Here is a 19,349-nt window from a genome sequence, read left to right on the forward strand (position 1 = left end):
ATAAATGCACAGCTAGGCCTTAACGCCTGTCACAGTCTGGCTGAGGCAGACTGTATGTATTGTAAAAAGGACTCAAATGCAGACCAAAACAGAACATGAAACGTGACATGGATAAACAAAAACAAGCGGTTTATTAAGGCCGGCAAAAATAGATACAAACAAAGGGCATGGGTGAAATTTAAAAAAAAACCTAAACTGGGTGAACTTAAAGTAAAACATAAAAAAAACCCTTAAACATGAAAACTGGCGCAGATACCTGGAGACACGACGTGGATGAGCAGACAACCTGCCAAAGAATGACTGAAAACACACGGACTAAATACACACAGGAGGATAATGAGGGAAGTGGAAACACAATGGGAAACAGCTGAAACAAATGAGCATAACGACGTCACAATGGGAGAGTACAACTAAACACATTTAACCTAGGAACACAGGACCTCTTCAAAATAAAACAGGAAACATAATGAAACACAGACATGACTATATGAACTTGACAACAAAAGACATGCAGACATGAAACACATAAAGGACAAGGAAGAACACAGGGATTGAAAACACAAGGGAATCTAATAAACAAATGAACTTAGATAACCTAATGAACTTAATCATAAACCATAAACATAAAAAAAAACAAAAACTCAAAATGCTGGGTCAAAAGACCCAGGATCGTGACAATGCCAAGTCATGTCAACCCTGATTCACAGCACATAATATTTTTGTAAATAATACCGCTAACATGTGGCATATTAGAGTAAATAATATTAAATTATTTCATTACTGACAGCAAACTGTTGCCTCCTTGCATCTGAACACATTCTTTACCACACAAATATGGAATTAAAGTAGCCGTGATCCTCTTTCCTCTCTCAAGCTTTAAAGTCGTCACATTCATCAGAATCATCAGAATCAGAATACTTTAATAATCCCTAAAAAAATTGTGTTAATTTATTGTTAAGTACTGGCACCTGTCTGCTAATAGTGTGAGTGTTAGTTTTGTCAGTTAATAACATTAAATGAGCTGTTACATTTGAACAAGTAAAACAGAATAAACCATTTTCTTTTACCATCCATCCACCCATTCATCCATTCCTTTATCATCCATCCATCCATCCATCCATTTATCCATCGGTCCATCCATCTATTCATCCATCCATTTATCCATCCATCCATCCATCCATCCATCCATCCATCCATCCATCCATCCATCCATCCATCCATCTATTCATCCATCTATTCATCCATCCATCCATCTATTCATCCATCCATCCATCCATCCATCCATTCATCCATTCATCCATTCATCCATCTATCCATCCATCCATCCATCCATCCATCCATCCATCCATCCATCCATCCCCAATGTTTGTGTTTATTGTAATTTAGCTCCTGTAGAGGTGTGGTTGAGTGCAGTGACCTTTTCCCTTGGAACAGGGTGGCATTTATTTCACCAGGACACAGCTGGCTGTTCGTGAATATATACAAGCAAACACAAACACACACACACACACACACACACACACACACACACACACACACACACACACACACACACACACACACACACACACACACACACGGTTTCAGTCCTGAGGTGGAAGATGACCATTCTGATATGAAGTGGGAGTGTGTTGAGGTGGTCGTGTAAGGACATCAGTCTAAAAATAAAAACCCTGCAGAATCTGAGGCTTAGAAACTCTGATGTTTGAACCGGGTTTTGTGTTTGTTAGTTTATACGTTTTAGTTTTTATTTTATTTTAATAAAAGACTCTCTGCTACATTCAAATATTAACACTTCATCATTTTTGGCATTTGGAACATCAGTGGAGAAAACATTGTGAGCACAGTGTTCATTTCATATGTTTTGTATGGAGTTTTGGTCTTTAGGGTGAACCACACAGAAGCAAAACATAATCTCCATGACACTAGCTGGCAGCAGTAACCTATTAACTACACGCTGGCTTTAAATGAGGTGAGGAACTCTCGTGCCATTAACATACAAACACAGAAATATGGAAATAAACAGGAGAAAGGGAATAAAAAAGTAAAAAGAAATGCAAATATCTTTTTTACTAAAGTCATATTTGTCTTTCCCAATGTGGATCAGGCACGTTTTAGCTAGTCAATATTGTGAAGAACCCCCACTTTATTACACCAAAGCACCAAGACCAAGTTATATTGCCTGGAAGTTTCCCAGTGAACGTCCCTCCATCGATTAAACTTTTTACTCTCAGATATTCATCTGGACTAAAATATGAGAACATGAACGTATACATGTATGGCTGCGGATATTAGAGTGAACATCATCCATAGAGGCCAAAACCATATTTATTTCCACTGTAAAGCTGGAAATGGGGGGCACTGTGGGGACTGGCCCACTTAACGGAGCCAGCTTCAATTGCCTGAAGGCCGGCTCCATTGAGTTGTCCCCTTGTTTTTCTATTGCTGCTTGGTCCAAGTTCAGATACTGATGTCCACAGAACAGGTGCCTTCAGCAGTGGACATTGTGGACAGTCTGACTGGTCTACACAATATGTCTACCAGCACTTGACCCTGTCTACGACAAGGTTTCCATCATACGGTCACTGCGGTTTTGTCTATTTAACATTTGCTCAGATTCTTACACTGCCTAGTTTTCCTGTTTCTGCGTCAACTTCCAGAACCTTTTTCTTCAAGTTTTCAGTGAAGATTTATCCCATAAATTCAGAGCAAAAAATCCTGAAACTTCAACATTAAAAAAATAAACTAAAAAGAAACACAATCAAATAGACACTCTTATAACTTCATTCTTAAACAATTTTAAATAGTAGTTTCCAAGCTTAGTGGAGACATTTTTTGTAAAAAGACTTATTTTTCCTTTGAAAAGAAAACCATCAACACGTAGACGACAGTCCGAGATTTATTCTTTGATGCATTTTCTGTTCCTTTGGAAAGCCTTGTGAATTCTCCACACGTGGACATGATTGAGGCCTGGTTCCAGTTTATGTTTTATCTGCACAAACACAGAGAAAAAGGCCATTTAATTTAGGTGTGTGCAGTAAAACACAACACACAGAAGCAAACTTTGTCTAATCCAGCCTGACACACACTCTCAGGCTGAGCCTCACTAATGTCATTACTTGTAGGAGACCTCCTGAACGTTTCATTGGTGCAGACTGAGGTATAGATTTCAGCTGCAGGCCTCAGTTTGTATTTACTGGTTATTTAATTACAAATCACATTCATCAGAGTTTCCATGTGTTGGATTAATCAGTCCAGGGCAGTGTGATCGATCCACACACAGGCTGTGAACGAAACTGTGCACAGTGTTCTTCTCAAACACATGAGCGAAAGAGAGACGCTCTGCATTTTTAACTCAAATATCATGAAATAGTATGTGCATCAAATTTTAATCCTTAGATTAAATGATTGCACGCATGTCCAACACTTACTGTACCCCTCAAAACAAACTGTTTGGATCTGAGCAGGACTATTTTTATCAGAAATCTGGGTTCTTTGGATTGGCAAAAATATCAAGCAAGTTTTCACAGAACAATATGTGACTTTTAATTTTAAGGTGGAACGTTATTAGCCATGTGGATATTTGAAATTTATCATTAACCCCAGTGATAAGATGTGATCTCTGAGTCTCTCTGCTGCCCACGTTTTGTCTCTGCCATCAGTTCGTTCATTTTATTCCTAATATGGACTCCGTGCCTTTTCTGTGTTCTAGAGGATATCAAACATGCGAATGTCTCGCCGTTTCTCATAAAGAAGCTCAAATAAGAGATGTTCAGATATTCTCTGAGAGATCAGCGTGAACCGGTCCTGACCACACAGGTCGAGCTTCTCCTCTCATTTCCTGTGCAGGCGTGATGAAGATAAGGATACAGTAATGACAGGAAGCCAGCGGGCATGGCGATCAGTCGATTAGACTCCGCAAAAAGAAGCTCCCAGTTGGAAATGTGGGATTCTGACAAAGGGTTAAACAACTACCGTACATAAGGCCACCCTGTCATGCTGCCCGAATAGCTGATCGATGTGGCAAATCCAGACACTCGTGTGAATTATGAAGGCCTAATTTGGCAACGAGGGTAATCCATTATTAAAATGAGCTTCATTTTTCAAATCTCCCCACCCCTGACAAATTAACCAACAGCACTGCCATCCATCTGACTGGCCGGAGGAGGAGTCAGTGGGGCATAGCTTGTCTTTTATTTATTAATTAATTAATTTTATCATCTGTTCTCTTTTAAATGGAAAAGTTTGGTCAGAGTTTCCATTACTGTGAAGTTCAGTGAGTAAACAATGACCTGATAACTGAGCACGAGAACTTTGTGTTTCTATATTTCATGGTTTTAAAACACTGAAAAATTGAAAAATCAGCTTGTCAGTGTATCATCAAAACACATTTGAAAGACATATTTGAGTCTGTAAAATGTCTTTAATCATTCTACATACAAACCCTTCTGCTTCTCAGAGCTTCGTTGATGTCTAACCACACTTTTTCAGGCTGTGACTGCTATGGCTCTTTGTCTAATTGCTGCTGGTACCGAGACTGTCTTAGTACCTATTGCATTGGACATTGCATTTAAATGCACTGGAGAAGTATTGTTTTTAACATGGACATAACATAATAAATAATCCTTTAGTTTAAATGAAATTAAACAAGTGAAAACAAAGCGAATGAAAGTCTGAAACACAGACGTCAAGGCCGGGTGCTTAAAAGAGGGCTCGATTATCATGACAGAGTTTGAGGAATCAGAGTATTTGTAAAGTTTAGAACTTAGTCTGACATGATGGTTCCTAATGATTATTAAGTAGAGCTGCTTGATGATGATTTTTAGGTCTACTGATCTATTTACAGAAACATACATTTTCAGTAGTGCAGGTTTTTGTATGTTTCCTGCAGACAAAAAGGGAATTGTGTTGTTTCCACCAAAAAAAAAAGAAGTTTCATTGGAGTTGCTTTATGGAAAAATGTCTTTTACTCTAATTTTAGCTTGCTGTCAACATTAGTTATTCTCCAGATATCCTCAAAAGGCCTTTTTATTTATTTATTTAATAAAGACAAAAAAAAGATATTGATCTATTTTCAGCAAAACAAAAGAAAATCTGTCAACCATTTCTGTACAGCACAAGTTATTGTTGTTCATCCTCACATCCTTGAGTGTGTGTGATGCCCAGTTATTTTCACCAGGAGCAATAATTTTGTTTTTTCTTTTGCTCTTAGTTAATTTATGGTTAATTTTTTTGCCTTATAAAACTCTCCCTTCTCCCACCACACAGAACAAATCATTGTTCCAGTTGGGCAGAGGGCTGCAGAGGCACTTAACGATAAAAATGACAAATACTGCAGAAAATACAACAAAGACATCTACTCTCCATTTCATTTCAGTTTCCATTTCAGTCTCTTCTGAGGTTTTCATTCCCAGCTGCTAATTACTCCTTGTAAAAGCTCTCTGCTTGTAATGACGAGCATCTCTCTCTCTGCTGTTATCTGTCCGCATACAGCTGAGACATTTATCCACTTCATTCCTTAATCAGCTTCAGCCAAATCTATTAAATCAATCAAATCTTATCTGCAGAGACTCTCTGCTGTCCAGTGTTTGCCTTTTGGGCATCTAGTTTATGCTGATGAAGCCGTGCTGCAACCATCACGCTCCATATCTCTGCCCTTCCAACCCAGAGCTTTCGTCTGTTACAGCTCCTGTGGCACAAAGACTTGAGTCTGGGAAATAGTGAAGTAATGAGTGATTGAATGCACATTGCAAGGACTGAGGGCGTTAGAGCACTTAGCCTCAAACTACCTATCTTTGTCTGCAGAGGAAATCTGTGAGCTTGCCTCTAATGGATCGTTGGAGGTGGTGAAGGTGGAGCAGGGAGATGGATGAGAAGCAAAGTAAAGGGAAGGGAATGACTGCAGTGACGGTAATGGGACGACAGACTAAAACGCAGAGAGAGAAATGAGCAAAATACAAGAGTGAGGCTAAATGCATTCTTTGAAGTGGTTAAAAAGGCAGAGGCAATGTCTGCAGATAATCAAATTAGTCCCACTTTAATAGAGAAGAAGGGGGAGGGACAAGAAAGGACAAGCAGAAGGACGGGGGGATGGAGAAAAGATATAAAGGGCAAAGGCTCTGCCTCTCTGGGAAATTATTTTAACAGTCCTATTATATTCACCATGCACAGTCTTATCAAAAACACCTTAAACTTTTAATCGTGCTAACGGGGGCAGGTGAAAACATCACTTGGCTGTTCCTGCATTTGATCCTGAAAGGTAGTCATAGTTAGTTTGACTTGAAAGACTGTGATTAAGTAATTATAACCATAAAACATCATTATCAGACTCAGCTGTACTTTGTGTTTATTGCCACTTACCATTGAGTTACCACTGTGGTGAACATATTTTCTGGTAAACAGCTTCAAGTTAGTGATGTAACCCATGTTAGCATGCTCACAGTTAGCTTTACATGTAATTGATGATGTTTAGTAACTAGATAACATAAAAACATGACCCACTGCACATGCTCATTGGGGATTTTTGGCCTGCTTGGCCAACAGACAGAAGAAAGAAGAGAACGACAGAATTTATTACGGACCGCGTTTGTAGTTGGAGGAGTCCTGTCAACTTTTTGTGTTACATGCCTTTAATTTTGGTGGTGTAGAGAGAGAAAAGACTTTTGGAGGCCATTGGAAAAATGAGCAAAAAACCTGGTTGGTAATACTATGTTCAGTCTCACAGGTACGGTGGTGCAGAGGTGCATGGATACAGATAACTGTCAGCGAACGAGCCTACTGAACGCGTTGGGAGCAAAAAGCAATAAAAGAACTTCACTCTGTTCCATCAGTACTATAAAAAATCACAATGCGACATGAAATGTCCAGTGCTTGGACATCACCTCAAATATAATCTGAAGGGAAAATACGGCTGCATACTTTTTTTTTTTAAATAACTGGAGCTCATCAGCTCCACAACAGATTGTCCTTTTTCAAATGAACAAAGAAGCAAACCTCATGTGATAAATACTCTGTCTAAAGGATCTGAAAACTACTGAGCTCTTTCTAAGGTGAAGGCAAAAACCAAGGTCGCCTGATTCATGAGCTGTACATGCTCACACACAGTGTAACTGAGTGTTTTATGACAATGAAGGCTCCACAGCACACACTCTGACCTTAACCCACCTCCTTAGCAAGTTACACGGAACATTTCACAGCCTGCCCCTCCCACCAGCTGAGCGGTAATTTGTCATCTGCAGGTTTGCTGCCACCACACAGCGCTGCAGGGCAATTAGGGCCACTGCATGAGTCTGCTGAGGAGCGACAGGAGCAGCTGCCCCTGGGCTCACAAACCCAGGAGGGAACCACAGAGTCTTTAAAGCCACATTTCTTCTGAGTAATTTACTCAGAATTGGTCTCTTTAGACTTTTGTGCGAGAGAGGTACTAACTCGGGTTTTTACTGCAATATAACAATAAATAACTGCAATATATCTGTGATAGTTTATAGAGTTTGTAATTGATGATGATGGATAAAATCAATATTTAATGACCCCACCTGCTTCCAAACAGGCCACTTACAGACCTTGTAGATTGTATTTGTATTTATGAACATATCGAGGACCCCAAGAAGACTATGCTCCAATGATCAACTTGAGCAGCCTGAGCAGTAAGACATATTCAGCTCGTGAGGCTTAAGAAAGGCACTGGGCTGGAAAACCAGGCTGCCAGCCAGACTGTCCTCTCACCAATCCCTGAGAGGCAGATCGATACTCAGATGAAGCTTTCTCTCTGCTGGACAATCCATAATTCGTACACTCTCAGGTGGTCCTGTATTTACTATCGATCAGACGGAGGTAACAACAGCAATATCGATAGGGCGGAGGGAGTGGCTTTCACATCTGAAAGGCAACTCCAGTGACAAATGTAAGTAAGAGTGAGGGTGTTCCAGGAGCAGATGCTGGGAAACGTATCCAAGAATATGGAGGAGGCAGATTAAAGACTTCCTTCAGTGGTTTAAGTTTTAATCTCTTTATGATATAAACCGAAAAATGTATTTGTAACACAGAAAATGCCAATAAATTAATCTGAATGAATCAACGTTTTCAGAAAAAAATTTGTTTACTGCTCTGAGAACTTCCCAGCTTGCTTTAGTTTTTTAGATTTCTGAGAATTGATCGTATCTGACTGTAACCCTCACCAATAACACCGCTCTACTATTGTAAGTGTTAACCTTCGACTTTTAATGAAAAGCATGCAGGGTTCCGACCCTGTACTGGGATGTGTACCTAATTATTCTGTAATCAGAGGTTGTTGGCATTTTTGTTTAATACATGATGCTAAATATTTAATTTGATTTCATTCAGATTTTTTTCTAATTGACTAATATTTTCATGTATGAGAAGGCCCAAAGTCTATCTCCTTCATATTAATAAAGTCTTTTTATTAATATGAATTGTGGTAAATTTTTTCACCACACGCTGTGCCCGGAAACTTTGAAAACTTACGTTCAGTCTGAATTATGTTTAGTAGCAGAATGCGGAGGTACAGGTAGAGATAACAGATGGCCACAGCAGATGGAAGAATGTGTCTTCCTCTGTCTCAGTGTTTCTTTGAAGCTCTTCCAGCTGGCTGTTCTTCTTCCATATTGTTTCCAAGAGACCTTGAAGCTCCTGGGTGAACCTGTTCACCACCTAATCCTCAGAAATGCAAACACACAGTATTTTAATAGTCGACTATGACAGAAGCAGGTGTCAGGTACATGTGATGTTTTGAATCGGTCTGCATTATAGCAGCCACAAATGTATTATTAGACTTCTTCTTAAGTGAAATTATTGCTGCAACTTATTTTTATTTTTATTATTTGTTCGGTTTTGGAAACACTTAACGTCTGGATTTTAAAAAATAATAACGATGAAGGAACTTACGGCATTTCTATGTTTTCTGTCCAGGGGCCACCAAAGACATGGGTAAGATGTTAGGTGGGGAGGAGGAGAAGGACCCGGATGCAGCCAAGAAGGAGGAGGAGCGACAGGAGGCGCTGAGGCAGCAGGAGGAGGAGAGGAAAGCAAAACACGCCCGCATGGAGGCAGAGAGGGAAAAAGTACGGCAGACCATCAGGGACAAGGTTAGTGTTGGGGTCGTTACACATTACTCGTTACTTTTCTTAAAAGTAATGCACAAGCTGGAGAAACTACTCCAGCTTGTGAGAAACTACTACACTACTGTACACTACTTTACAGAGTAACCAGTACCCTACTGGTTACTCTGTAAAATGACCTGCAACACACAGAAATGACTTAGTTACCAGTTAACAATATAAACCTGAGGCTACAGTCCAGCATGCCAACACACCCGAGCCTAATGAGGACGCACATGCAATCTTTCTGTTAGAGTTTAGATGTGAACACAACAACACAAAGAAAAGTTCAAAGAGATGATTCCACTTTAGGAACACAGACATGTTTGATACTTTTCTTTCTGTCACAGTCAGCTTCCGACTGCGTGGACAGAGGAGGAGGACCCAAACGCAGACACGCAAAACAAAAACTTGATTCTTAACCAAAAGCAAGCTGATTATTGTGGCTGATTTAAAAAGTACGAAACAAAAGACAAAACCAATTCAACGCTAAAGAAAATCTAAACTGCAAAGACTGGAAAGAAAAGAAGAAATTTAGTATCGCTACGTGTTACTTTATTGCGTTCCTGAAAAATGTAATGTGATTACAGTAGCGCATTACTTTGTAACATTTTATACCCCAGACTGGCACTGAGGCTGCATGTCATTTTAGGTCTGATTACAGAGGTGGGTCTCACTCGTCATTTAATTACCCTTTATTTTTTCCCTGCACGTCACCGGTGTTCCTCCTTCGTCCAGTATGGGTTAAAAAAGAAGGAAGAGAAGGAGGCGGAGGAAAAAGCGGCCATGGAGCAAGCCTGCGAGGGATCGCTGACACGCCCGAAGAAAGCGATCCCGCGAGGCTGCGGAGATGATGACGAGGAAGACGAAGAGAGCATCCTCGACACCGTCCTCAAGTTTCTGCCTGGACCTCTACAGGACATGTTCAAGAAGTAAAACTAAAAAACACGAAACAAATCAAATGAACCCTAAAATCAGGGTCCGGTCTGGCCTGGGCCAGGCTGCGGGGCAGAGGGATGAGGGGTTCTTTGGGTTAATTGAAAAGACACTGAGGAAATTATTTGTCGGGGTTTGAGTGTAGATTCGGGGCATGTTGAGGTTCTTGGGATCACAATGAATTTGGGAGGGAGGGGGGGTCCTCGTTAAACTGTTAGAGGCTACACACTGCCTTTGTAGAGAACCTTTACTTTGCTTTTTCTACTCTTTGATGACCGGGTCATTCTTCCCCTTTTCTTTACCGCAGTAGTTGTAAGACCTTTCACATTTCTTACACCTGAGTTGTTCTGCTCTTGTTCTTACTTTCACGCCCATTAAGAACAGACGGAGCATGGCCATCGTGGAGAACAGTATTGGACGACAGTGGATTTGCGTCCGCTTACTTTTGTGTTTAAATGGCACTGCCAACGTGTTTTCCAGTAGATGGAGCATGTTCTGTTCAAATAAATGGGTGTTTTCGACTTTTACAAACCTTGTGTAGACCTTTATAGTACAAGAAATCAACATTTGAGTTTTTAGGACACGTGCCTTCATATCATCTCCTCTAGCAGAGGAATTGTAAATGAGGGTTTCATTTTGAGTCAACGCTGTTGGTAGCACATAGGCACTCGTTCAAAGATACAAGACTGGACACTTTTGGAATAACGTATTTGATATTAGGATTTCTAGTAGGCATATATTTTTGGTTGATGATGGTGACACTGTTCAAAGCATCAAAACTTGTGGAAATGCCAGAATAATTGCAACACATTAAAATTTGTAATTCCTTTTGAGATCAAAAGCTTCCAAAAAAAACGGTCTGCGAAAAATAGGACAAAAAAAGAGATCCCTTCTGCTTCCACCTCTAGTTTTACAAGAGCTTTTCTCTTCTGGTCAGCTCATTAGACTGCCACTGCGTTTTGACAGAAAGGAAACCTTACAGCTTAAACATTTTAAAAACTTATGTCAACGTATGAATTTTCATTCATCATAAGCTAACAATCACTTTTTCTCGTTTAAGCTCTACAGGCTGACTTTTAGCTCAGTGGCATCATCAGACCAAGTCGTCATCATTTAGGTGGTGTGGGCGCCATAGACAATCAGAGCATTGACCAATGGGATACTGGGGGTTGCTGGTACATGCTTTCATCTCCACTAGCAACGGGTTGATTTGGTTATTAAGCACTTGATTAACTGATTGGTGTTTTTCACACTTTCTTTAACTTGCTGAAATTGAAATTGACTTCACATCCCACCTGAGCTAACCTTTTCCTTCATCTTTTAATGTACAAATTTACCTTGACTGTCACTCATCGACATCCAGACCAAAGAAATGCTGGTGAGACCTTACTATTTCTTTCGTCACAAACAAAGACGTGCATGCGTAACTTTTATTTTCAATCATACGTGCCAGACCTGCAGAAGACACACAGCAAGCTCGTTCAGCGCGTGCATGCTTCCCAGAGACCGTTGCTAAGCTAAAACCGATGCTTTGTTTCTTCCTCAAAGGTATTCCATAATTAATAGGTAATGTAACCGTAGACTGAGCCTGGGATAACTGGTCTGTGAGTTGTTGTGTCTCACTGCCTGAAGAGCTCGCTTATATTCTGCATCCTGCATCTCTTAATCCAACTAATATCATAGTGATTTGTCATATAGTGTTCAAATAGGTGTACTGTAAATGAAAACAAAATCTATTTACTATGTGGACATTAATCGATAAAACAAAGCATGTTGGTTATTCTTAAAAGACCCGATGACGTTTCAGTGGTTAGTGATGCAACGATGTACGGATGGTACATTGTTCCATGAGTCTGTGACTTAGAACAACTTTAGGGATTATTAAGACCATTGATAAAGTTGGCATAAACACCATAAAACACATTTTTCAGTTTTTTTAATATTATTATTTTTCTAGCTCAGATAGGAATTTTCACTAGACAAAGCCATACTGTTTAGATTGCAATAAAAATTATATAAAGAGAATATTTCAAGTTACATGTCTCATGTTTGTTTCCTGTAAAAAGAAAAGAAAAGAAGAAGAAGCGAAAAAAAGGGATAGTTGAAATTTGTTTGTAAATCCTTACCATTCTTGTATCTTTAAACATGTACACAAAGAAAATATATGTAGAAAAAAAAGCCATTGTTCTGTCTCAGTGTGCGACATGTGTACTGTAAGTGTGTGTGTGTTTATATGTGTGCGTCTTTCTACGTGTCTGTGATGTGAGATCATGTTGTTGATCCATATAGTCCTGGTTTATACCGTGTAAGTGTGTCTTTGAGCTATTTTTGTGCCATGTCTAAAAAGAAGAATACTTAACACATTCCTTTCAGATGTTGAGCATGCAATGTTTGGTAGAGAATACACCAAAAGAACCGAAATATGAAAAAATACACAACTCCCTGTTTCTGTAGGAGTCTCCAGGCAACAGAATCTGTGCATTGTATCCAGATAGATTGAACTGGAGAGTGTTGGAGATTATTAGCTGTCAGTAAAGATGTGGTCAAAGAAAAACACACAAAAAATAAAAACTGTATTTTATTTTAAGAAAATGTACCACAGGGGCATTGAAACAACATTTATGTATAAAATTCTTTGAGTCTCCTATTTAAAAACTGAACTAAACTTTCACACCCCATTACACAGCCATGCCATAACATGTGTAAGTGGGATGAAGTTCAGAGTTTATTCCCAGCTGTTCATCGGCTGGACAGCTCTCCTGCAAATACACAGATACCTGTGCGTGTTCTCCTCTTTGTCAGCCCGTAACTGGGGATGTGTTTACCCATGCCAAAAACGCCACTGTCATATTACTACATATCAAGCTTACAGGACAAATAAAAATCTTTGTATTCAAATTGGCACGTGCATGTGTGGCATGTCTTCTACTACTGTGGGTCATGCATTCAGCTGGTGTTTTCCAGAAAACACAAAGTAGGGCAAATCATTTGCCTGGTTAAGTCATTTAAACTTGTGCCAGCAAGAGTAAAAAAAATCTTTGACCTCAGCTTGAAGAAATCAGTCCGGACATAAATTTAAGTGGAATTGCAATGACCTCAAAAGAAAATCTTGGACTGGGGATCATTCTAGAGGATGGTTTGTAGTGCAGTGGGCTTCAGTTAGGTGGCATGAGGAACATCATCTTGATAGTTTTGATTATTTACATAAAAAAATTATTCCCACATCACCCAAAGCCGGGCCACGTGCACCTCTGCGAGAACAGAGTAAGCCCCCCACCATAGCGGGTAGAATTATGGACATGGCTTTGGTTACTGGCCCTTCATGGAAACTACAGCCATACATCCTCTGTATGTAAAATAGTCTCTCAGCGGGACTCATTTCGAGGCATCACAGCATGTGAATTGCCTTTGAAAAGGGCTATTGCCATGTCATCTTTACGTCAGGTAAGCAGTAACTCATCTGTCGCACCTGTGCATGTCCGTGCGTGACGTGCTGCTGTTTGAACTCATTCTGGTTGCATGATATACACGTGTTTGTGGAGCTGTTCAGTTTAACAAAATCCTTGGTTTCATAGATGAAAATGTAAAAGCGAGGCGTTTTTTTCTTTCTTTATTATACACAGAATAATCCAGAGTGAATGTTTTACAGGGAATACTTGTAAAAGTTACGGTAAAATAGAAATAAATGTAGGTGAATGAGAGCAATGAAAATTATACATGAAAAGTCTCAAATGCTTTAAAAAGCTCCATCAAGTCCTGGCTGATATTTCTCTGAAACATCTTAACTCAGAAAGATGGAACCGTTTTTATTGGAGACTGCGTCTGAAAACCTGGATTATCAAATTCTGTTGTCAGGAGCCCAGAAACATTAGATATACATAATAGGCTTGGAACTGTCATTCAAAACCACAGTCCATCACCCCCACGCCCCCCAAAAAAGGACAAAAAAATGTTCATCGGGTTTGGTGATTTCTCGTGACTATTAGAAAATGACAGCACAAAGAATCCATACCGGCAGAGTCCAAAAGACATGCCATAGATGTTTACATCCTAAATATATCTTTATTAAGTGTAATGAATGATAGAGATGGAGAGAATATCTTAGAATTAACCTAAACTTTATTGTTCAATCAACTCTGAGGCTGGACTTTGTGAAAGATGTCATAACATTTGTCTTGTCTGTAACATTTTCACATAAGCTTATGCATATGAACTGCCCTGCTGAATCCTGCCAGTGACTGTAGAAATGAAAGTGAATGTGCTGTACTTAGTACTTAGTCACCGAGTTTACTTGTGACTGGTGAACTCTCATTAGCTGTAACTGTGAACAGAAATACATTCCTGACTTTTTTGGCATTTGCACTAGGATAAGTTGAAATGTTATACTGGCAACTGCTATGGCATCTACTTTCCATGACAGTTTACTTTACCTGCCTGCCAGCCTTCTGAATGCTACGTTAGAAGGGCTCGAGTGATGTTCGCCAGGTTATTGATTATGTGACCTTGTTCTGGTCACCACTCATGCTGTCTTTACTCTCTGAAAAGCAGACTCCATCTGGAGAGAGAATGGCGTGATGATCACTGGAAACTGCTGATAAGAAAATTTGTAAGGAACTGAAGAAAAACCTTTTTAAAAAAAATCTCCAAAAGTCTAAACGAGAGGGTCTTTATTTTTAATTCAGGTTGAATAATGACTCATTTCAGGGGGCAGAGGTTAAGAATGTAAAATATGAGTTCTTATGTTGTTGTTTTTTTTCTTTAATTGCATGTCATATACTCTTACGTGGAGCCCGATCACTGTAAAACTGTCACCTATGGAACGAAAACATCCTTTTTGGAAATTTAATCCATAAGACTAATAAAAACAAAGGTTTATTAAAAAACAACAAAAAAAACTTGTGTCTTTAGTCCTGTCTTGCTTGTGACCATTTCAGTAACTTATTAAATCTGTTGTTTTTTTCATTTTGTTTTCTAATATTAATGACCATAAAGAACTGTGTGCAGTGACCGTACAAATAAGACTCAGTAGAAATGCAGTGCATTGGGCTCGGTCATTCAGGACTCTGAGTAGAGCTACTACTCCTCCACAAAACAAGCCGCCTGTTGAGGTGGTTTAGACATCTAAGTTTCATGCATATCCAACTGCAATGCAACCCTGGGGCCCTTCTAGAACACTTTAGAGCGATTATGTCTCTGGACTGACTTGGGAATGCCTCAGGATCCTCCCAGAAGAGCTGCAGGAGGTGGTTGGGAGAGGGGGGTCTGGGCATCCCTGCTGAGTCTGCTGTCTATGCGACCCAGAGAAAATAAGATTAAGCAGTAAATACTGGCTTTGAGGTGACTGAATACAATTGAATTGAACTGAACTGAATATAGTTTGCAGTGCCAATCATTCATGCACTAATAAACGTGATGGACCATTACAGTTTCATTAAGGTCTAGTTTGGACACAGTTGACCACGTGGCTTATGATAAAAGGATGATTTAAGGACTTATATCCTTATTCCTTGATACCAAGCTAATATTATCAGCTAAAATACAGAATAAACTATTATGGACTCACACCTATAACAGGAGGAGACGTCAATCTGGTATTGAATCCAAAAGTTAACTGTACAGGCTCAATACAGCTGTGAGTCAAAGGAACTGGCACGAACAGACGTTCTTAAACGATGCATGAGTGACTGTGGTTTCTGCGATGCTTGGTGTTTACGTCACCTCACTCTCAGGGTTACACCTTCTTTGCACCAGCGCACCACTCATATTCTAGATTAGACTAGTTTTTAGTTAGTGGCTCAATTACAAGGGTTATCACAGATACTCAGATTCATCCTGTCACTATCAAAAATCATGCACTGGTGTCTATCTCTCAAAGAAAAGAATCAGAACACCAACTAGGAAATGGGACAGGGCATAGCTATGGCTAGGAAATGCTCTTTCTACATCACTTCTTCAATCATGAAAGACGTTATTAATGCACTAGTATTATCTCATTTGGAGTATTGTTCAATTATCTGGTTCAATTAGCTCATAAGACAGACCTTAACAGACTTCAGTTAGTCCAGAATAAGGTGGCCAGATTAGTGTTGAGATGTTCATACTATACCAGCATCGATCAAATGCATAATAAACTTTTCTGGCTTCCAGTAAAACTTAGATTTTATTACTTTGATTTTTAATAAACTACAATTTAGTAATTCCTCGAGCCAAAAGTAATTTTTTGAAAAACTCTGTTATATTCAGCGCATCTTTTAAGTGGAACAAACTGCCTTATGCAATTAGAAAACTAGCTACTATTACTCATTTTAAAAAACAAATTGAAAGCTTATTTACACAGTTTTTAATTATTCTAAATATTGTAAGAGGCCAATGTTGTGACCTGTTTTTCATTCTTGTGTACTGTGCCTCAATGTTATTGATATTTACATGCTTATATTTTACAATTGTAAAACCTCACTGTGGATATAAGAGCTAATTATGTGGATATATTTGCATGTACTTTATTGTGTAATGTTTTATTAGATTATACTTGATGGCTTGGGCCCCAGGAAGACTAGCAACCGCTATTGTGGAAGCTAACGGGGTTCCTTATATACAAATATATGAATAACCTGGAGATTTAATACATTATTACTCAAAAACCAAGATTTAAAATAATATCTTACTGTTTTCAAAAAAACATTCATGAATAAAAGACTGTAGTATTAGTTAAATCATTAGAAGCTGCTTATCTCATAGTATAAAGCCCTTACCAGGCCTTTGTGGCACTTTTATTTAAACTGTGTTGTTTACTTGTTGTTTATTGTAGACTGCACTATTTTTACACTTCATCATGCTGCTGCAACAATTTCCCTTGGGGGATCAATAAAGTATCTATCTATCGATCTATCGATCGATCGATCATCCTAGGAGCTTGGAAAGGAACTTTTTTTTCCAAGCTCCTTAAACTACGATGACCTGGATGACTGCCAAACTTCACAGATGTCTATACGGCTCGCCAAAGGCATGTGTTAGGACCAGTGATCTTATGTCCCAAAGAGGGGCACCAGACAGGGCTGTCCACTTTGATTTAGATATTAAAGCAACTGTAAATACAGGGAAGCCTATATGCTGACAATGTACTACTTTTCCTTTGGAACTCACAAACCTCTCTTCAGAAGATAATCACATGCATAGATAAGTTCTCACCATATCAGACCACTCCATCAGCTGGAGTAAATCAACAGTTCTGCCTCTGAATTTTAAATTTCAGAACACCTCCATCACTCCTCTGCGGTAGAAGATGAACTCACAAGATGGAAAATTTTAGCTATATCACTCATGGAAGAGTTGCCACAATTAAAATGATGTTCTGCCTAAAATAAAGTACTTGATCCCTAATAAATCATATGTTTCCTGGTTTAAGTCAGCAGTCACTATCTCTGGGGGGCATCACAACTATTGTAGACCCCTTAAAATGTGGCTGATTTAAAAGCTTCCAATGAGTAGTTTTTCAACTTTTTTTGCTTTAGACAGAAAAAAAGTAACAAAAAAATGTTTACTTGGTGAGCAGCCATGAGCTAAAAGCCCATAAATGTAAATCAGATGACCTTCACTGTAGACCATCAGTCTATTGCCCTTAAACAGAAGGCAGCTTTTACTTTTGTACTAAAGCATTAATACTAAATGTTCTTGGTTTCATCATTTTGTTCAGCAAAGAGACATTCGTAGTTTTTGCACATGCAGCCTCATCTTCGCACTTTCTACATTTAAACAGATTCACACTGTTCAAGACAAACAGTCGCCTGCTGTATTCCAGTAATTCCACCCTGCTTCTCCGCATTGCTGTTGCTGCTTCCACAGTGTTTTGTAACGGGTGAATTACCAGCAGTGATTTGCTCTTTTACAGTTTTGTTAATCCTGAATAAAAGACTCCCTGACAGATTAGTGCGTGTGGGCTGTTTGTCATTCAAAGCCCTTTAACGAGAAAAGTCTTTCAGTCTCTGGAAATTACAGACAGCAGAGAAGAGGTTTAGTGTTTTTCTGCCTTCTAAGAAAAACTCAACTCATGGCATGCACACATGCAGAAAGAGAGTGGGAGATTATCTGTTTATTTTAGCTAATCTTCACATTTAATGGGGACACTGTAAATGGCAAAAACAGAGGTTGCATAATCACATCTACTTGTTTGAAATGTGCCTTTGTGAGGATCCTTCAGCCTATTTATTCTGAGCTAGGAGCACCTGCTTTGTATCTTAGTGTGGGTATTCTACTCTTTTTGCTAGCTGCTATATAGACGTCTATAATTTAGATTTCTACGAAGCATATATTTTCCAGATACATGTATGTGTTCATTTTTTAAAAATATGGTATATTAACCAGATTTAAGATAAAAGTATCATACACATGCCAGTTCCTCCACATTCACCATGAGCATGAATATTATTTTCAAGCTTTCATTAAATTAGATGTTATAATGGAGCCAGAGTCTGCAAGCACAGTTACCGTGTTGGAGTTCGACAAACATGAAGCTAAACTGCCCAACAAAGGTGAAGTCCAGCAACTACAGGAGTCAGGCTGAAGCTGAAATTTACTAGACTGGCTACTTTACCAAGAGATTTTTGTTTTTTAATTCTCAATAATGAATTAATTTAGCTGCCAGGAGAAAATATGGGATTGCATAAACAGCACACCACTAGGTTTTTGGTTATGAAATACATGAACAGTTAATGATAATGACAGATAATCAGTATCAGTAAAACTACAATTGTCTTAATTCTTTTGGAATTGTAAAAGAAACTCACAAGACTGGAAATGTATGGATACTGTAGATGGTGTGGACCCTGAAAGATTCCATGAAAATAACCTTCTTGGTGTGATGATCGATGGTAAAATAAGCTAGAAATCTCATATAAAATACATGCATAACAAAGTCTCAAAAAGCATTTCATTATTTCATTGAAGCAATTCACATTCAGGACCTCATATTACTCCACATTCTCTACTGACCAGTTATTTCACCAAATTTGAATTACTGTTCAGAGGTTTCAAATGATGACAGGTTAAATGTCATCATTTACCATTTTGCAAGAAAGGGCCATGAGGATCATTCTGAGTACTGGTCACAGAGATCACACAAAAGCCTGTTCTTAAAATCAGACATACTGAAATTTACTGATCTGGCTCATTTTCAAACCACACAAATTATGTTTAAAGCCAAAAACAACGTTCTCCCTGACAATATTCTAAAACTGTTGATTTGAGGGGAGTTAAGTTTAAAACATCTGTGTCCATACAACAGTAAAAACCCAGTATCAT

At 38.9% G+C, this 19,349-nt stretch overlaps 1 protein-coding gene across 5 annotated transcripts in view; it reads left to right on the forward strand.

Moving 5' to 3' along the window:
• cplx2 (complexin 2) overlaps nt 1-10,062 on the forward strand; it is a 52,049-nt gene extending 41,987 nt beyond the window's left edge. For 4 of the 5 annotated variants that reach the window (XM_039598516.1, XM_031751760.2, XM_039598526.1 and 1 more), the window contains exons 3-4: nt 8,929-9,104; nt 9,855-10,062. In XM_039598516.1, coding sequence (XP_039454450.1) covers nt 8,929-9,104; nt 9,855-10,052 — 374 coding nt within the window. In that variant the 3' untranslated portion in view covers nt 10,053-10,062. Of the gene's footprint in view, nt 1-6,575; nt 6,697-8,928; nt 9,105-9,854 lie in introns of those variants that run through there. The other variant, XM_039598535.1, reaches the window with a different exon arrangement.
• Nucleotides 10,063-19,349: the final 9,287 nt, after the last annotated feature.

The sequence above is a fragment of the Oreochromis aureus genome, linkage group 2, assembly GCF_013358895.1.
Source record: "Oreochromis aureus strain Israel breed Guangdong linkage group 2, ZZ_aureus, whole genome shotgun sequence".
In the NCBI taxonomy this organism is placed as follows: Eukaryota; Metazoa; Chordata; class Actinopteri; order Cichliformes; family Cichlidae; genus Oreochromis; species Oreochromis aureus.